This window comes from Egretta garzetta, unplaced genomic scaffold, assembly GCF_000687185.1.
Source record: "Egretta garzetta isolate BGI_Z169 unplaced genomic scaffold, ASM68718v1 scaffold89, whole genome shotgun sequence".
NCBI lineage: Eukaryota > Metazoa > Chordata > Aves > Pelecaniformes > Ardeidae > Egretta > Egretta garzetta.
In genome coordinates, this window is record NW_009269997.1 from 2,929,113 (window position 1) to 2,945,941 (window position 16,829).

Consider the following 16,829-nt stretch of genomic DNA (forward strand, 5'->3'; position numbering starts at 1 on the left):
AAAAAATCCTGGACATTGCTTCCAAATGCTGCTCTTCCTAGACATACTTGCTATTCATGGCACACTGTTTCAAATTTTTAAAACTTAAAGCCAACTCCGACTGTGCCAGAGGAAAGGACAGCATGCCATGAAACTCACCCAACCCAGCTCGCAGTTTCACAGTGCAGCATGCCCTCGCAGGGGTAAGCAGGGCAGCAGAGGCCGCAATCTCTGGGTTCAGGGGACTGCAAGAAACAACATGCACCTTGTTTACACACTAAATATCCGTGTAGTCTGTATGGGTGGCTTAAAACCACTCTGCATTATTTCTGCTCTTAGCTTTTAAAAATACATGCAGATGTGTTCAGAATCATGCTAAACCTTTCCTTGAAATGTAAATTTCTCAGTATAAATGTTAAACAGAGCTTTTAGTGATGCGTATGGCAAAGAAAAATAATAACCTCACACCTAGGACACAACAGAAAGCTGCCCCACTGTGAGTACAGGTTCTAAATATCTAAGTTGCACTTCATAAGGACACATTTTAATAAATTAACATTTATTGAAAATATCACATTAGCCCTTAGTTTGCCCATTTGCCCCAGTGCAAAATTAAGCTATTAACATAACTCCAGGCAGTTTCATAAAATGAAAGACCAAATACACTTACAATACAATCAGACTCTTTAATCTGGTGGATAAGGAACAGTGGGGTGGAAGGGAATAATCTGTTTTAGGGTCTGATACACAACCTATCTTGTTTTAATATGTATATCTGTTATTAAAAGCCACTGTTTAGCAGTATAACATGCATCTAAAAATTGACAATATGGGGCCATCATCCATTAAATATACTATTTGTAGAGAAGAATCATTAGGGACAGGAACAGCATTAAAATAAGAAGAAAAGCACCAGGGCTCCATGGCCCTCCTAGAACAAAGTATTTTGCAGGGAGAGTGTAATGCCATTTGTCAGCACTCTACTGCAACATGCCGTAAGGACTAGCATTTGGTCCGTATCCTGCATGTTTGCTGTAGAAATGCACTTCTTTGGAAAAGCAACCGTCAAGGCTTTGCAAATGCAGGGTTACTTCAGACACCCAGCTTATTGGCCTGGGTGAGGACAACTTTCAGAACAGGCATGAAAGCAGAGGTCTCACTGAAGTTGCTGGTGCTGACTATGTGCGTGTGGATGTTCAGTCCTTCCTGGTAATTGCGGGTTTCAATGCTCTTCACGATGTTGTGCAAACCACTAATGATGGTTGGAGAGAGCTGCAAGAAAGCCAGGCAATACAGGTCAGCAGAAAGAAAAAATGGCACATACGCTAGTGCTAGAAAAACCAGAAATCTTAAGTGTAACATTTGGCCCTCAAGAAGGTGCAGCAATCAGTTCCTTTTTTTAAAGACAGCCATCTTCAGAGCTGCACCACACACTGAACAGTCACTGGGAAGTCTAACAGCAGACTTCACCAGAATGTACCTTCTCTGCAGTACTGCAAAGTCCTGCAAGCCTTCATTGCCCTGGATGCAATTCCCTGAGGTGGGAGACCTGCTGTGACAGACTGGCACAAGAAAAACCTACTGAGCTTTTATGCCTTTGGGGTAAAGTTAACTACTCGGCAAAGATGGCCTGACAATAACAGGATTAGACCACTCTAATCCTCAAGTACTAGGAGATCTAAGCCCAGTCCTTTATTCTGCCACAGACCTCCTGGAAGGCTTTGGAAAAATTACCAGATCTTCAGAAGTACTTGCACATCTACCTTCCAGTGAAGTCAGTGAGCCTCCAACATGACCCCAGGCTGCGTGTGTCTCACTTCCTGCTGGGAGCAGGGAAAGTTGCTGTGTTGGTTCATTCTGCCAGCAGCTGGGGACAGGCACCCTCCAGATGCATTCACCCAGTGCCTACTTCAAGGAGCTCTGCTCTTTGGCTCAGTGCAGTCCCTGCACAGCACTGTAAAACTCATGACATGACCCCAAAGCACTACAGATTCTGCACAGGCACTTGGGATCAAGCACTCTACCTATCCATTTCTGGGAAACGCATGGAAACATACAGTAAGTGGATTTGAAGCACACATCTGACAAGGAAACAAACACCTGCTACATATTGCAGAGGGGTCCACACCACCGATGAAGTTATTGGCCATACCTGCAATATTTGATGGGGGAGAGGGGGAAATTTAAAACAGAACTTACTGTCTGTTCCCTAAGTTTGTCATATAGAAACTCTAGGCGTTTATTTGCATCATCTAGTTTCCTCTTTGTTTGCTGCAAGAGAAAAAATACATTAACACAGCAATTTTAAGAACACTACTGATCTGATATCATTGCAGAGAAGTCTATGCAGCACATGAAATTCCTTTCTCAACATTTTCCTAACACATCATTTGAATTCTTTGCTCTGTACTTTTCTCCCCTGATTTTGCTAGGAAAGTCCATGTGATATGACTGTAGTTCTCCATATGTAAACCACTCTAGTTCACTACAGAGAATAGTAAACTGTAGAGGTACATCCCAAAAGCTACTGGTCATTTGCAAAACCCACTCATATAGCTGATATGGAAAGTGACAGAATTCTGAGTTGCAACACAAAATTCACACAGTGAATATGGCTCACTGGCAAAGCATAATGATAGCTAGATAAAGTTATTACTGGAATCAAGTATCCAGAAACATCAATGAGAGCTTAAGGGCACATGTGGTCACTGAAGTTTAAGTATGTACAACTCTGTCATAATTTATGGCAAATCCTGATTATATTTTTCATTATGTGATTAGTAAAAAGAGGAGTTTGTAAGTTTCTACTGTCAATAGAAAAACTAATAGCCTAATCCAAACTGTCCATACAGATCCTTTGTGCTTCCCTGATTTTATATAAAGTAAACCACCCATTGATGTGTCTGGAATTATTTTGCCACCAAAGTATATTTCACCTGGAGTGTCACAGCAGCTGCTGGAGAAATGCATTTTTATCCACTATTTTTTTTAAACAAACAGCTACAGAAATTGAAGATTTTAATCCAGAATAATAAAACAGTAATATAGCATCAAGGTTACAATTACAGAAGCACAAAAAAGGTGCTGGTCAACAGTAGTAGCAGTGCACAAGAGTAATGGAACTTCCTCCTAAATTAGTATGCACATCAATCCATCTTCACTTAGGACAGTGTTATTTCCCCCAGCAACTGGAACAGTTTCCCTGGATTAAATAATTGCCCAGGGAGAAAATAACAAAGCCGACAGGAATGCTCTAGCTCAGGGGTAAGGGCAGACTGGTAGACACGTGCTGTGCTAGAAATTAGGGAAAGCTGTTCAGATGGCAGAAGGCATAAAGGAGAATACAGCATGTGGATCTCAGGCCATGCGTGGGAAACCCCTCAGCAGTATTTACATTGTCAAGGAACTGCACCAAGTAAGGAAAGAAGACCCCAGGAGGAGCAGGTAAGAAGTGGGCTCACTCTCAGATACATGATTTTAGAACATTTGTTTCAAAATCTGTGAAAAGATGTACATTTTCATTTTACAGAAGGTTAGCTAAGGCAAAGAGGAATAAATTGTGTTTAGTGATCAGCAAGACAACTCTCCAGCCAAAGGAAATTAGGTGGAAGAAGTGCAAACTGGTTGTTCTCCTCACTCTTTGCTTCCTGTTCCCATTTGCCCCTTTGGAATGTAGTAACTGAGTAGCATCTGCGTTTGTTCTGACAATAACTGATGTATGCACTCAGGGCGGTGTCTCAGCACTGTGTGCCAGAAATGCTTGCTCTGCCTAAGAAAATCAGAGAGAAGCAAGCAAAATGCATTGACAGAGCAGAAAAGCAATCCCTGGGTGCAGATGTGAACTGAACGCTTTTGCCTTCTTTGTGTGTCTGGGAGAAGGGCCACTCAGAAGAAGAAAAGGTCAGAGGGTCCATGCAGTATATGACTACTGTCCCTGCACTCTACAGCCTAACCTTTAAAGAAAGGATTTTGAGCAATTGAATGCTACTGAACCTTATGAGGTCTGTCCAAAGAAAGGCTTATGGCCTCAAAAAGCTTCTGCAAAGGAGTGCGTGGGTGAGTTCACCCTGAAACTGCCGGGCTGAGACCCACAGTGGAAAGGAGTACATACATGCAAGTGTCAAGTCTAAACTACAGAGTCAGCTGAAATTGTATAGCACACAGAAGTGACACCAGATGCCCAAATATATTCCCACAGTCCCTGCCACAGAGCCCTCAGACAGCTCAGCTCCCAGTCCATTGTCACAGGAGTGTGAGTTGTGCTTGGTAAGCAGCACAATTTGTGCACAAAGCCTTTTGCACACCACCAGCCTGTTTTTCATCACCCCCCTTTCAGCACATGAACAGTCAGCATCTGGACTTTGGGGTAGCATGTTATTTACTGACCACTGGAAATAAATGAGAAGCTTTGAGATGGATGGCTCATTTACAAAGTACTGACTGCCACAGGAATTTTTTCCTATCCAGCTCCAGTGGTCATGTTAAAGCTCATAACCTTCTACTCTGCTACCCATTGTTTCCTTTTGAAATTAGTTTGTTATCAGAAATCACATATCACAAATCAAAATCTGAGGCAGGTACTCATGTATGTGAGCATCGGCTCAGACCTGGCATAGTACCAGCTGCTTCCTGCTCTGAATTATAAGGAGCAGTTAGGCAAATGTACAGGGCATGCCTCCACAGTGATCACCTGAGAGAAGGAAGGACAGCCCTTTCTGAAGGCTTTAGAATTTTTAATTTATTTTTTTTAACCATCAACATCAAAACCTCAACTGTGACCAAGTCCAAACCATCTCCTTAGAAGAGAGCAGCAGAGTGGGCTGCAGTGTAATTCCCCACTCATAAACTGCACCACCGTGCTCTGCCCATGCTGAGGGCTGTAAGGACCAGAGTCAAAGTGCCTGGGCAGCTGGGCTGTGCTCTGGCCCCAGACTGCCACATCCTATGTGCATATGGCTTTTCTACACATTGCTTGTGGCTGTTCAAAGCAGCCTTTAGAAAGGAAAAAAAAAAGCTGTCTCAGGAGAGGCTGTGATGGCTAGCTGTGCTGTAGGTACCAGTGCATTCACCCAAACACAGGAGTACTCTGGGAACACCACAGAGACCTACCGGATCAGAGGCAGACAGCAGGCACCTCTGGATAAGAGCTTCAAATGTAGTCTTCAGAATAAGGTGCTCCTCAGGGATGGGCTTCTTGGTAATCTTCTCTGTTGGCAGTGCCTGCACATGCTGAGAAACAGAGAGCAGATGAGGCTTTCCCAGGTCACTGTGACCACTTGTTTTTTTTCAACTAAACCAAGTGGCATTATTAGCTAGCTTGGCACAGCTCCTGTTTCTTTCCTGTGGGTGTGTGGATGTAACATTATCAGCATCTACTGTCGCTCCCTCTGGAGAGCTGTGAAGTTACAGAAGAAAGCAGCTTGTTGGTCCATACTGACTAGAGGTTCATACTGCAAAGAGGTAGCGGCTAGGTGGAGATTACAGTAGCAAATGCCAGCATGGTGCAAAGCTAGTGACTGAACACTCTGCAGTACGCTTCAGAGGTACAAGAAATGCCTGGCCAACAGGATCCCAGCCTACAAAGCTCCACTGATGTACAAACCAAAACCATGCAGTGCTGGGGCTACATTACCTGGATGGCATTGCCGATTGGGGCCCCAGGAGCCCCCTCCGTGCTGGGTTTGGAAACAGCGGGTGGCATGATGGATTGCCCCAGGGGCTGGGGAGCAGGTGGGTAGCCACCCTGCAGCACTGGCTGCCCTGTGGGGAGGTATGGAGGCTGGAAGCTGGGTGCACCCGTGGGTGGTGCTGGAGCTGGAGGCTGCTGCATCTGAGACTGTGGATCCGCCAGCGGGTTCATGATGGGAGAGGTTATGGGAACTGGGGGCAGGAAGTTATCAGGGACCTGGGGAAAAAACAAACAGTGCATTTATGGTGCCGTGGCTGCCACAGGCAGAGCACACTCAGCTCCTACAGACTTCCCAACCTGCAGCAATTGAAAGCTCTACCAAGCAGAAGACTGAGACCCCAGGATATAGAAACAACAGGGGCAGGCAATACAGGATTTCATTCTGGCTAAACAAACCCATTCCTCCGGCTGCAGCTGCACAGTAAGAAGTGCCCTGGGGCACTTCCAGTCCCGCATGCTCTGCCTGTTCCTCTGCTCGCACAGGGCAGGAGCAGCCACAAGAGCTGAGTACAGCCACCTCAAATCAGAGCCACTCTCCCTCTGCTAAGGGCACAAAACAGTGGTTTGACAGACCAGCACTAACAGAAACAGAGTTGCAGTAATGAAAACTAACCCACACCTACATCTATTTTTACTATTGGGTCATTATATTTAGATTTTTGTGTCTCACTTTCAATGGTACATTTTTGTCCATGCAGTACATAGGTCACAGCTAGCAACACACACCAATAAAGCTTCTGAAAGCCTTTCAAACTTCTGGCAAACAGGTTTGTACTAAGATGGATTATGAGCACATTTCAGGTTCATCCCTAAGCATCTGCCAGTCTTTACACAGGGGTGTTCTGGAAACATTTGGTAGAGGGAAGAAACAAAATGAGCTATTGGCCTCTGCTACATCATACAGGAAATCTAAACAAAACAAAGAGCTCCCATGGGAATGTGCACATTTCTTTGGGCACACATGGAAAAAAGGAAAGATTACAGAACCCTGAATGCTACCCTGAATAAATGATGCCAGAATTAAGCTAGTGGTTTGGGACAGTAAGAAAAATATTCCCAACCCAGTACCAAAGTCAGTTATAAAAGCGATGAATCACAACAATAAACTTCTGAGTGGTGGATAAGTTCTTAGTTAGGTGGAAAACAGTTGCAAATTATGCTGCGGCCTGAAATGCCAGACAGTTCTTCTACTTTACATGTGGTGAGTCATTTTATAATATCCTAAACCACCCCCTCATACAGTGGATGAAAGAGAAACAAACATAGAAACATTTCTGACAGAGGTTTGTTAAATACCCAACAGGGAATGCAAACATGACTCCTCATTTAGAAGGGAGCCAACCCACAAGCCCTGGCAGAAATTCTGGCTGTGACACACACACAACAGTAGCAAAAACCCTGTTTGCACAAGGCTGCCTCTTGAGCTCCTCAGGTCCAGCAGTTATTCTTACTGACAACTTTCCTCCTACTTAGGAGCCTGAAGCCCCAAAAGGCAGCATGCCAGCTGCTGTGTGACAAACATCACAGAACTGGGGTAGTCAGGAGCACACAAAGCATCCCCTATCCATTCTCCAAAAGCTTTTTAATCTTAACTGCAGAGTCCAAACCCCAAAGAGTAAGGGAAACTTCTGCCTTCATCTTCACCCAGACCTTATCTTCCTGGCTCCAACCTTTTTTTTTTCTCCCCACTCTTTACACACTCCAGAGTGACTCTTGCTTCCCAAATGCATGAGGCTCAGAGCAGCAGATGACACTGACAGCTGTGGAGATACGCAAGACTACAGCAGCACCAGGGGGTGAAAAGGCTCACTCTGCTCTGTGCCAACCATCCCCAGTTATTCTGTCCTACTACAATCTAAATCTGTTTTACAAAACTGCATTGTTTCCATCACAAAAATGGTCTTACTCTCAGCAAATCTCTCAGGGTCAGACCCTTAATCAGGATAAATTGCTTTCAGCTCCAGCAAAGTCAGTAATCTGTAACTACTTGCATGGCCTCATCATTTCACATAAGTAGCATCTCTTCCAAAACTCATCTGCTTTACTGCAGATGAAAATAGTCTGAGGTATTTTCTTCCCTGAAACCAGCATCAATGTTGTTAGTAACAACCATAACTTCAGCAAAAAGCCACCATGTCTTTAGAGGCTTAAATATTTTGAGGGAGATAATGCATACTGGAGAGGCATAAAGGCTATTCTGTTCATGAGGTGCCACTTTTGTTTGCTGCTAACCCTTCTTTTTCCTTCTCCTAACAACAAGTTTCTCAGAAGCAGCCTAAGTTACTGCTTTTCAGCAGTGGTCAGCATTCAATTGTGTCAAGAGATGATTTCCTAGAGTACCTTCTTCTTCTTGGCAGCTCTATTCAGAGCAGGAGGGTCGTTCCAGCCATTCTGTGGCCCTGGTACAGAAAGAAAACAGAGACTGTAAGTACCTTGGAGGAAGGCAGTGATGCCTTCTTGAGCTCAGTGGGGCCCACTCCCTGCCACAGCTCTACTGGCAGGGGCTTGGCAGAGCCCTCACCTGCCTGCTCCCCTGCCCTTCACAGGGGGCCAGAACAGCACTCACGCCAGCCAGAGCCTCCCAATACCCCAGCCATCAGACTCTTTAGGCTCTGCACCCACTGTGCAGGTTTGGCATCTTGACCAGTTTGTCAGGATTTTTTTACTAATAGTTAACTTTTTCTTCTCTCACAGGAAAAAAAAAACAACTTTGCACAGACACACCCTTTGAAAAGGCAGGCAGTTGCCTACCATGCCCAAAACACAGCTCTGCTACACAGACTGCGTATGTGAAGAAAGCTTCAGTTACCAGTGAAAGTTTCTCGCATCTGTATTGTCATACAACAAAACATGAGAACCAGTTTCCTGCTTTTTTTTTTTTCCCCCATGATCACTGTAACAGTATTATAAACATTAATCCACAGCAGAGATGTCAGAAACCATGGGTGAATAAGAACACCATTAAGCTGCATCCACTTCCCAAGAGCTGCTGCTGCGACTGCGATGGATTTACACATGACAGTTAAGACATGTTCCCCAGCCACACAACACAGAAGAGGCATAAGAGACAGCAGGAGCCTTAAACATCTCACGCCAGATTCACCCAGCCACTCTGGAGACAAGAGAGCCGTAAAACTAGGTTTCCCCTGCCAGCTACAGCATGGTTATGGGTGCTTTGTGTCCCAAAAGCAAAGCTGCTGGAGCAAGGTGGCAAAAACTAGCTTTTTTGCACCAAAGGCAATTTGTTTGAAACTGAAAGAAGCACAGAGGATGTCTGAGCAGATGCATTCAGAGTCTGGGGTGTTGTTCTATACCAAACCTTCTGCTCTTCCAAGAAAGCACGCTCCATGCAGCTGCAAGATTTGTACTCCAAAACTCACGTTAGCTCATTATAAATCATTCCCCATCTCATCAGGGCTGAGTAATCAGGGTTTATTGCACAAAGCCACAAAAAGCCAACAAAACCAAATCCCTACTCAATGGACTTTTTCACCACAGTGTTTTTTCACTTAGATGATGAATTCACCTTAGACAGCAGAGCTTAACATCACTGCAGAATTTGCTCAATTTATCTGAAATTTCATTTGCTCCTGAGCTTCTGTTAAACAAGTTCCACACCCAGAGCATGTTAAAGGAGTAAATGAAAAATAATTTAAAACCCTTTCACAATGCTTTCTCTTTAACCAAAGGCAGTGCCATCTCCCAACAGCCATGTGCCCTGGGGGTTCCACTGTTCCTCCCTATCCAGAAAATCGCAGAGTATTTCTGATATAGGAAGTCTAACTTCTGCAGTGCTGACAGTAGTAACAGGTTAAGAAAATCTCCCAGACTGTTGCTGCTGTTAATTTCCTGGAACAATTAGCTTCAAAAAAGGAAAACCAGCATTTGTTTCTGTGGTTAAAAACTCCAGATATGTTGTTATTGGCTTTGATTAAGGAATTAAAAATTTATTTGATTAAAGTCTAATTGGCAAACAGAATCGCACTTAAATGTTCTCTAAGGAACATATGCATTATTGATGTCTGTTCAATTAACGTCAGGTAGTGGCTGTAATTATTTTCAGGTTAGGTTGTACCTAGTTTACCTGTGAAGGGACAGGCCTGGTCTTGAGTTGGTAGGCTTTCTGCAGATAAAATGCAAAGAGAACTAAAAAAAAGATTTTCCTCAAAAATAATAAACAATTGGTCTGTAATTTTTGATTAGCAGTTTAGTTTCAATAAGCAAGGGAAGTCAGGAGAAAAAGTGCTTAACCTAATTACAATGCCAGCTTAGAGACAAATCATTTGTCCAAATCATCCTGTTGAATTGCTTTTGTCTGCCTTCCCTGAAAACAAGCCTGCTACTCTTTCCTTGTTTCTACTTGTTTCTAACAAATGTTGCAGAGTCCTGACCCACATCCTTATCTCTTCCAGCGTTCTCTTTTTCTATTCCTACCAGCCAGTGCAGCTGACAGGCCATTACTCTTAGCAACAATCTTCTCACCATCGTCTTACCATTCCAGAAAGCTTTTCAGGAGATGCTGAAAGCACTTGACTTCAAGGTGGACGTCAAGTATTTTCCCAAACCAAGGCTGCATCCAGCCCAGCAAAAAAAAAAAAAAGTGTGAAAAGACACACTGCTTACTCCGACTGACAAATCCAGATGGCAAAATAGAGACAATAAAGCATTTGCCATTTTTGAAGAGAAGAAGAATGTCAGGGATGAGATAACTCCTGTCCCTGGCGTTGGTCTGATGCACTTATAGTTCTGGTACAAACCCTTCCCTTTGCTCAGAATTGCTATATTACAATTTCAAACAAGATTCAAGACTCTGAATATTAAAACTCCCTTGAAAGCAGGTTCAAAGATCTATTACAAAACAAAGTGAGATAGATTAAAAATGAAATTAAACATGGGCTTTTCTTACTTACTGGAGCTCCAAGCACAGCTTAACATACTGATGTTACATGCATTTGCAAAAACCAGAAGGTATTTCTAGAACTGTTTCTTTTTTAAGTGCATCTTTAAACCCAAGCTAGTTCAAAGGTCAGGTGCTTTTCAAGACTTCAAATTTGAGATCTTTATTTCCTTCCTAGCTTACCCCCACCTTTAAATGAATCACATTTGCGAAGTGAAACATGATGTTCCCAGATTAGATCATCACCACATACAAAAGCACACCACTTTAAAGCCAAGATCAGCATCACTATATGCTCTGCACTGGAACATTCAGAGTTACAGGTGAGATCTACTTCTGGCTGCAGATTTCTGTGGTTCTATGGGATCTCATACCAAGGCATCCTTCACTAAGCAATGCAGCTACTCTAGAAAATACGCTGGCGGTTAAGCATATTAAGCATCTACATTTTTAATTTCTGCATTTACCAAGTAGGGTTTTTTCTTCTTGTTTTTATATTTTTGAGGGGTGCAATCTAAAAATTGGAAGAGGACAGAGTGTGCTCTTCTGATAGGTCTTACTTGTTTCCATAGTTCTCCAGCTGCAGGCAGCAGTTACGTGCCAGCAGCCCACACATATGAGCCACCTGGTCTCACCACCTCACCATGCCCTGGAGTCCACCTCTGCATCTCAGCCCAAGGCTGGCGTTTGCCAGGAATCAGAGATGATGCCCAAGTTTGGGCTGGCTGCCTTCTCAGCACAGCTGCTGGGAAAAACACAAGCAGCACCGATAGTTCTCAAAGTTTTATAAGAAACCTAGTATGGAGAACTTTTAATTTTGAAGGAAAATCTGGCAAGGCAATGCGGGTAACAACCGCTTCAATTCCCCTTATACTAAAATGACACAGGCAAGATGTGGGTGTTGGTGTCTTCTCCCAGGTAACAGGCAATAGGACAAGAGGAAATGGCCTCAAGTTGCACCAGGGGAGGTTTAGGTTGGACATTGGGAAAATTTTTTTCACTGAAAGGGTTGTTAAGCATTGGAATGGGCTGTCCAGGGAAGTGGTTGAGTCACCATGCCAGAAGATATTCAAAAGATGCATAGATGAGGTGCTCAGGGACATGGTTTAGTGGTGGGATGGCAGTGTTAGGTTAACAGTTGGACTTGATCTTAAAGGCCTTTTCCAACTTAAACAATTCTATGATTCTATGTGTTAGACTACTGTCTATGTGGATTACATGATTTTACAAATTGACCAGTATTATCATTAATGTCCCTGATTTCTATCATCCAGAGTAGAGCTTCACCTGCTCTGATCATGCCACATGGACTATGTCACTTCACTGTTAATGCAAGAAACTTAGAAAGTGACACATCTGAAGTGCCTGCCAGTGACACAAGTAGAGTAGTAAAATGAATGAGAGAACCATTTTCTTGTTCCTTGCATTTATTTGGAGGTGCAGAAGCTATGCTGTCTGCATCATAATGTGCTGCTTCACATCCCACACATAGAACCCTATCCAACCCCTCTTCCTCTGTCCAATTTAATAATTCCTCTGGCTTAGAGGTACAAGTTTGACATGCCCTGTAACATGGGGTCAGAAGAGGTCACAGTACAGCATCTCCAAGAACAGAGAGGACAACGAATCTGGCTGCAGAATGGAGGGAAAAGGCCTCTTCTCCCCTTGCAGCCCAGGCGTCTGCCTTATACCAGTTCCCTCTTTTTTGACAGAGCAAAAGACCATGTCTCCCCAAAACACAAGTGTATGTGTGTTAAGGCAATACCATGAGACATGTAAGCTCCCAGCCTCATGGATGCCAGGAGCACCCTACTCATAGGACTGCTGCTGCCAAGACAAAGGCACTATGCCTTTCTTGCACTGCATCACCCCTAACAGGCTTTTAAAAGAAGAGAGAGAGTCACAGTGGGGTCCTTAGGGCCTGTCAGCAGAGTCAGCATCCCTGGAACATCCCTCAAACCCTGCCTAATGTTCTCTGATTCCTACTTCTCAGATGTGGTCCTTGACTCTCCAGCTGAACCACCTGGATGTGAAATATGTTTATGGGCAGGTTTAGAAAAGGACCGCTTGTACTTCCCGCACAGGCTGATGTATGCAAAGCTGTTGTTTCACAGGCTAAGTGAAGAGACAGGTTTGTTATCACAAGCGAGGTCACTGTCCTACAGCAAACAATTACGTCCAGGCACAAGGAGACACTGAGCCCCACCTCAGTGCATGCTCAAACATGCTCTTATGTGTCAGCCACACACACATGCCTTTGAGAGAGACACTTGTAAAAGCATTTCTAAATCACTTCTAATTATCTTAAGACATTCACAGCTACAGTAAACCCCATTGCACTAAGTGGTTAAGAAAAAATACTGGAAGTGAGCTGATGCCACAGGAAACACGGTTTGAATTAAATATGCTGCCAATCCCAGGCTTGAAATGCCACTCACAAACTAGGGACAAATTACATTTACAAAATTGTTCTGTGAGAGTTGGGATCATCTTCTCTGTAGCAATTAAAAAAACTTGCTCATTTTTGTATTTTGCTCTCCAGCCACGTAGCAGGTTTTGACACCAGCCTCACGAGGTTAAAACTGTGCCACCATCCATCCACAGTATTGACAGCCTCCTAACAAGACAATGCTGTAGCACCCTGTCATGGACAAGACAAAAGTTTGTGTTTGTGGCAAGGTCTGACTTGCAAGAGGACGATGACTGCTCATGGTGCTTAGCCAGTGCTCACGGCAGTAATGCAGCCGTATCATTGCCAGATGCACAGGGAAGATTATGTGTTTTAGAAATGCTTTGCATTGACCTGTAAGCACAAGCAAACTTTGTATGGAGCATTCACAAGGAAAAGGTGCACATTTAACTGCATCAGTAATAAAGCAAAACCCTCCCCCTCCCTGCCTGTCCCCCTGTCCAAGCGCAGACCTGTTCTCTGGGATGCAGGAAGGTCACTGGTTGCAGGCAGAGTACCTGTTGGTCCAGAAGGTAATGCATAAGCCACAGAAGTTGCTGGAAGTCCATGCTGAAAGGATGCGCCAGAAGGAGGAAGAGGGAAGGAAGAGATGGGATTCAGGCTTGTTGGGGAGGGTTGAGGCTGCCCGGGGTACAGCGGGGAGGGCACAGAGTGGGCAGGGGCAGAGGGCAGGTAGAGAGGGGTAGTGTTAGGGGCATGGTTCAGGTAAGAAGCTGAAGCAGGGACAGCAACAGGCTGCTGAGGCTGATAGACAGCTGGTCCCCCTGTTCCACAAGAGTACTGCTGTGTGGCCTGATACGCTACAAACAGGGAGAAAAGACATTCAGTCAGTAAGTTCATAACAGAGGAGCAGGTTTCATCTGCCTCTGCTTCCTTCTCCACCTGACGCTCCTCTCTTCCCACCCCTTTCCCCTCAAACCGCTCACCTGCCCAGCCAAATCCTGTCTCCTGCAACTCTGCCTAGACTTGTAGGAATGCTCAAAATGTCAGCCTGCCACTAGGAGCAGGGAGGCAGAGAAAGTACTGCCTTGGCTGTAAGGACTCCCATTCTCCCACACAGACTCTCCTGCCCAGAGCCACCATGCCATTCCAGGTGGGGCTGGGGCACATGGATGCTGCTGCTTTGGCTGTTTTCTGGACCACTGCAATCCTCACAGTGCCTCTCAGGCAAGGGAAACCCTTCCCCCAGGTTTACAAAAAGGGAAGGCCTAGTCCGAGGAAGTGACAGCAGTGTCTGGAAGTGAATGCAAGCTCACAGCCTTCCACTGTGGGCCCTGCAGCTTAACTTCACTGCCTCTTTTTCTCTGCCCATTTATGCCCATTTTTTCCTCCCTGGTGCCTGTACTTTCAGTCCCCTGCTTTGAGTCTCAGTGTTCCTCCCCCTCCCTCACTCACCTCTACTACTGCCCTCATCTCCTCATCCCCTTTCCCATCTTCATGGAGTCCCAGTGAGAACTGGATGGCCCAGCTGCACACAGATGAGTTGGGTCCCTCTTTGTCAGGCCCATGCTGCTTCTCCAGGACTCACACTGGGGGCTTTCTGACCCCAATACACCCTTAGGAAGGGCCAGCTGAGGAATGAATCTAAGAGCTGTGGGCAGACACCTCAGCAGAGGAGACAGGGTCTGACAGAGGGTGCCTGATGTCTGGACCACAAGAAATGACAATCCTCAGATGTCACCTCATGAGTTTTTTTCCCCTCAAGAAATGTGGGACTGGCTTGGCCTGAACCCTCCCAACCCCAAAGAGGGTACTGGCTATCCCCAAGTAAATGTGGCCTCATCACCTGGCTGGCCCACCTGGGTGGGAACAAGAGGGCAGTTGTTCCTACTCACTCTGTGGGTACGTTGGCCGGGCCCCTGCTTGTGAATACATGCTGTAACTGGAAGAGGTGGCTTGCTGCGGTGTCACGTTGGGGTTAATGGCACCTGGCATGATAAACCCTGGAGGAGGTGGGTTGTCTCCCTGTAAAATAAGATTGCAGGAGAAAGGGTAGGGGGAGATAGGATTTAGTCAGCAACAGTAATGCAGGGCTAAATGATCAGTTTCAAGGCCTGAAACCACATTCCCTGGAAGAGCCACCAGCACAGGGGCAAATGCCTCCAACCACCCCAGTGCCTTAGGGCGCCCAGCATAACACAGAAAGCACAGCCTGTATGTGCAGTGACCTCAGCAGCAGCAGAGCAGCACACACCTTCCCACACAAGGAAGAGGTCCTTGCCAGCACTGCCTGTTATTCAGGCAGTCCAAGAGTGCCCTGCCATCCACAGCTTTAACACCTTAAATGCTAACTCTGAAGCTTCTAATTTCCATAAGGAAGAGGGAAAGGAAAAATATCATCGCACTTCAAATATTCCAGTGAGGGACAAGGGCTGGATGGGCTCAGGTCACACTGAGCACCCACTCAAGGCTTTCCAGAGCCACTTATCTGGGCGTTGATGAAAAAAGTAACATGAGACAGAGGAGCAAAACCAAAGCACATGTGGAAGCTGCTCCTTCCGCCTATCCGTACCAGACTGTGTCAAGCACACAGACTACACCAGGGGACATATTGGGGTGGAGCAGAGGCTCAGAGAAAAATGAAGGTTATACCTGTGTGTCAGAGGGACAGCCTGCAGGAGGATGGCTGGGAAGGGCAGTAGGAGTTTTGTTACTCCAGGTAGTGACAGTAGGGGCAATTCTAACCTGAATTGAACAAAGAAATACCAATCATGGAAAACAAAACAATAAAAAAAGTCTAAAGGATTTCACAAAACAAGGTGCAAAGAACTAACACAAAAAGGTTTGCATGCTGGCATTTTTAACAGCCATAAAATCTCAGAGGAAGAAGGAAAAGTGCATTCAAGTCAGACAAAATCACTGTGCACTGGAGCTGAAGTGAATTGCAGAGTGAAGATGAAGCTCAGCAGAGATGTAGCTACAACAGGCTGTGGAGCGAGTGCAGTGTTACATGTGCCAGTGAGCCAGGTCTGCCTCTTTCATCAGTTTCCTATTGCATAAGCTCCCCACAGGTTACTGCATGACACCGAGCATCACTAACTGCAGATGGAAGTCCCAAGTTCCATATTAAATTCAAACATACTGCCTCACACAAAGCAGTCTAAAGTCAAGCTTTAGATGAATTAAAAAGCGTTAAAAAACCTGATATTCAGCTCTTGCACATGCAGACATACATCTTAATGGTAATTGCTTCCCAGCCAGTCTCCCACAGCTCCTTTCCTCTGTCTTCCTTCTTTGCCACTCCAAAGCCCTTCAGTTCCATGCGACCACTACTACCTTTCTGACGGGACAGAAACCAAGAACCTCCTGTGCCTGCAACATCCCTGAGCAAGGAGAGTGTGTGCTGCCCAGCAGTGGGATGCACAGCAGGGTTCAGGAATCTGACACCCCACCTGAGGGCAGGCAGAGGGAAAGCTGAGGCCCTGAAGTCCTGGCTGGCTCAGCTGGCTTCAAGTCTATCGGTCTCTAACCCTGTGCAGTGCTGGGCTAATGGTGTCACATGAACAACTACTGTTAATGCCTACATATCTTATCACTGAAGTAATCTAAAAGACTTTTCCATCCCCTTTCATGCCTGTTTTTCAGATGGAAAAAAAAAGAGGGTTCAAAAAAAACCTATGCTGAAAGGAAACAAAGTTTTAAGTACATGTTCCTGTTTGGGACAGCAATTAAACAAAGGCTGCCTCAAGCCTGAACAAGCCCTATGTTGCACACTTTCTTAAAAGGAAGTCAAACAAAACCAATTTCTTTCCATTCTGGTTCATCAGCATACCACTAGGTACCTTTCTGACATG

General features: G+C 45.1%; 1 protein-coding gene across 10 annotated transcripts in view; it reads right to left on the minus strand.

The window, feature by feature from the left end:
- Window positions 1–625: 625 nt before the first annotated feature.
- Window positions 626–16,829, minus strand: part of SEC31A (SEC31 homolog A, COPII coat complex component) — a 43,438-nt gene continuing 27,234 nt past the window's right edge. For 5 of the 10 annotated variants that reach the window (XM_035902806.1, XM_035902800.1, XM_035902799.1 and 2 more), the window contains 9 exons: window positions 15,628–15,720; window positions 14,871–15,000; window positions 13,488–13,835; window positions 9,753–9,791; window positions 8,009–8,067; window positions 5,612–5,884; window positions 5,089–5,208; window positions 2,179–2,250; window positions 626–1,251 (listed from right to left, as the gene is read on the minus strand). In XM_035902806.1, coding sequence (XP_035758699.1) covers window positions 1,072–1,251; window positions 2,179–2,250; window positions 5,089–5,208; window positions 5,612–5,884; window positions 8,009–8,067; window positions 9,753–9,791; window positions 13,488–13,835; window positions 14,871–15,000; window positions 15,628–15,720 — 1,314 coding nt within the window. In that variant the 3' untranslated portion in view covers window positions 626–1,071. The remainder of the gene's footprint in view (window positions 1,252–2,178; window positions 2,251–5,088; window positions 5,209–5,611; window positions 5,885–8,008; window positions 8,068–9,752; window positions 9,792–13,487; window positions 13,836–14,870; window positions 15,001–15,627; window positions 15,721–16,829) is intronic. The other 5 variants (XM_035902804.1, XM_035902801.1, XM_035902807.1 and 2 more) reach the window with 5 other exon arrangements.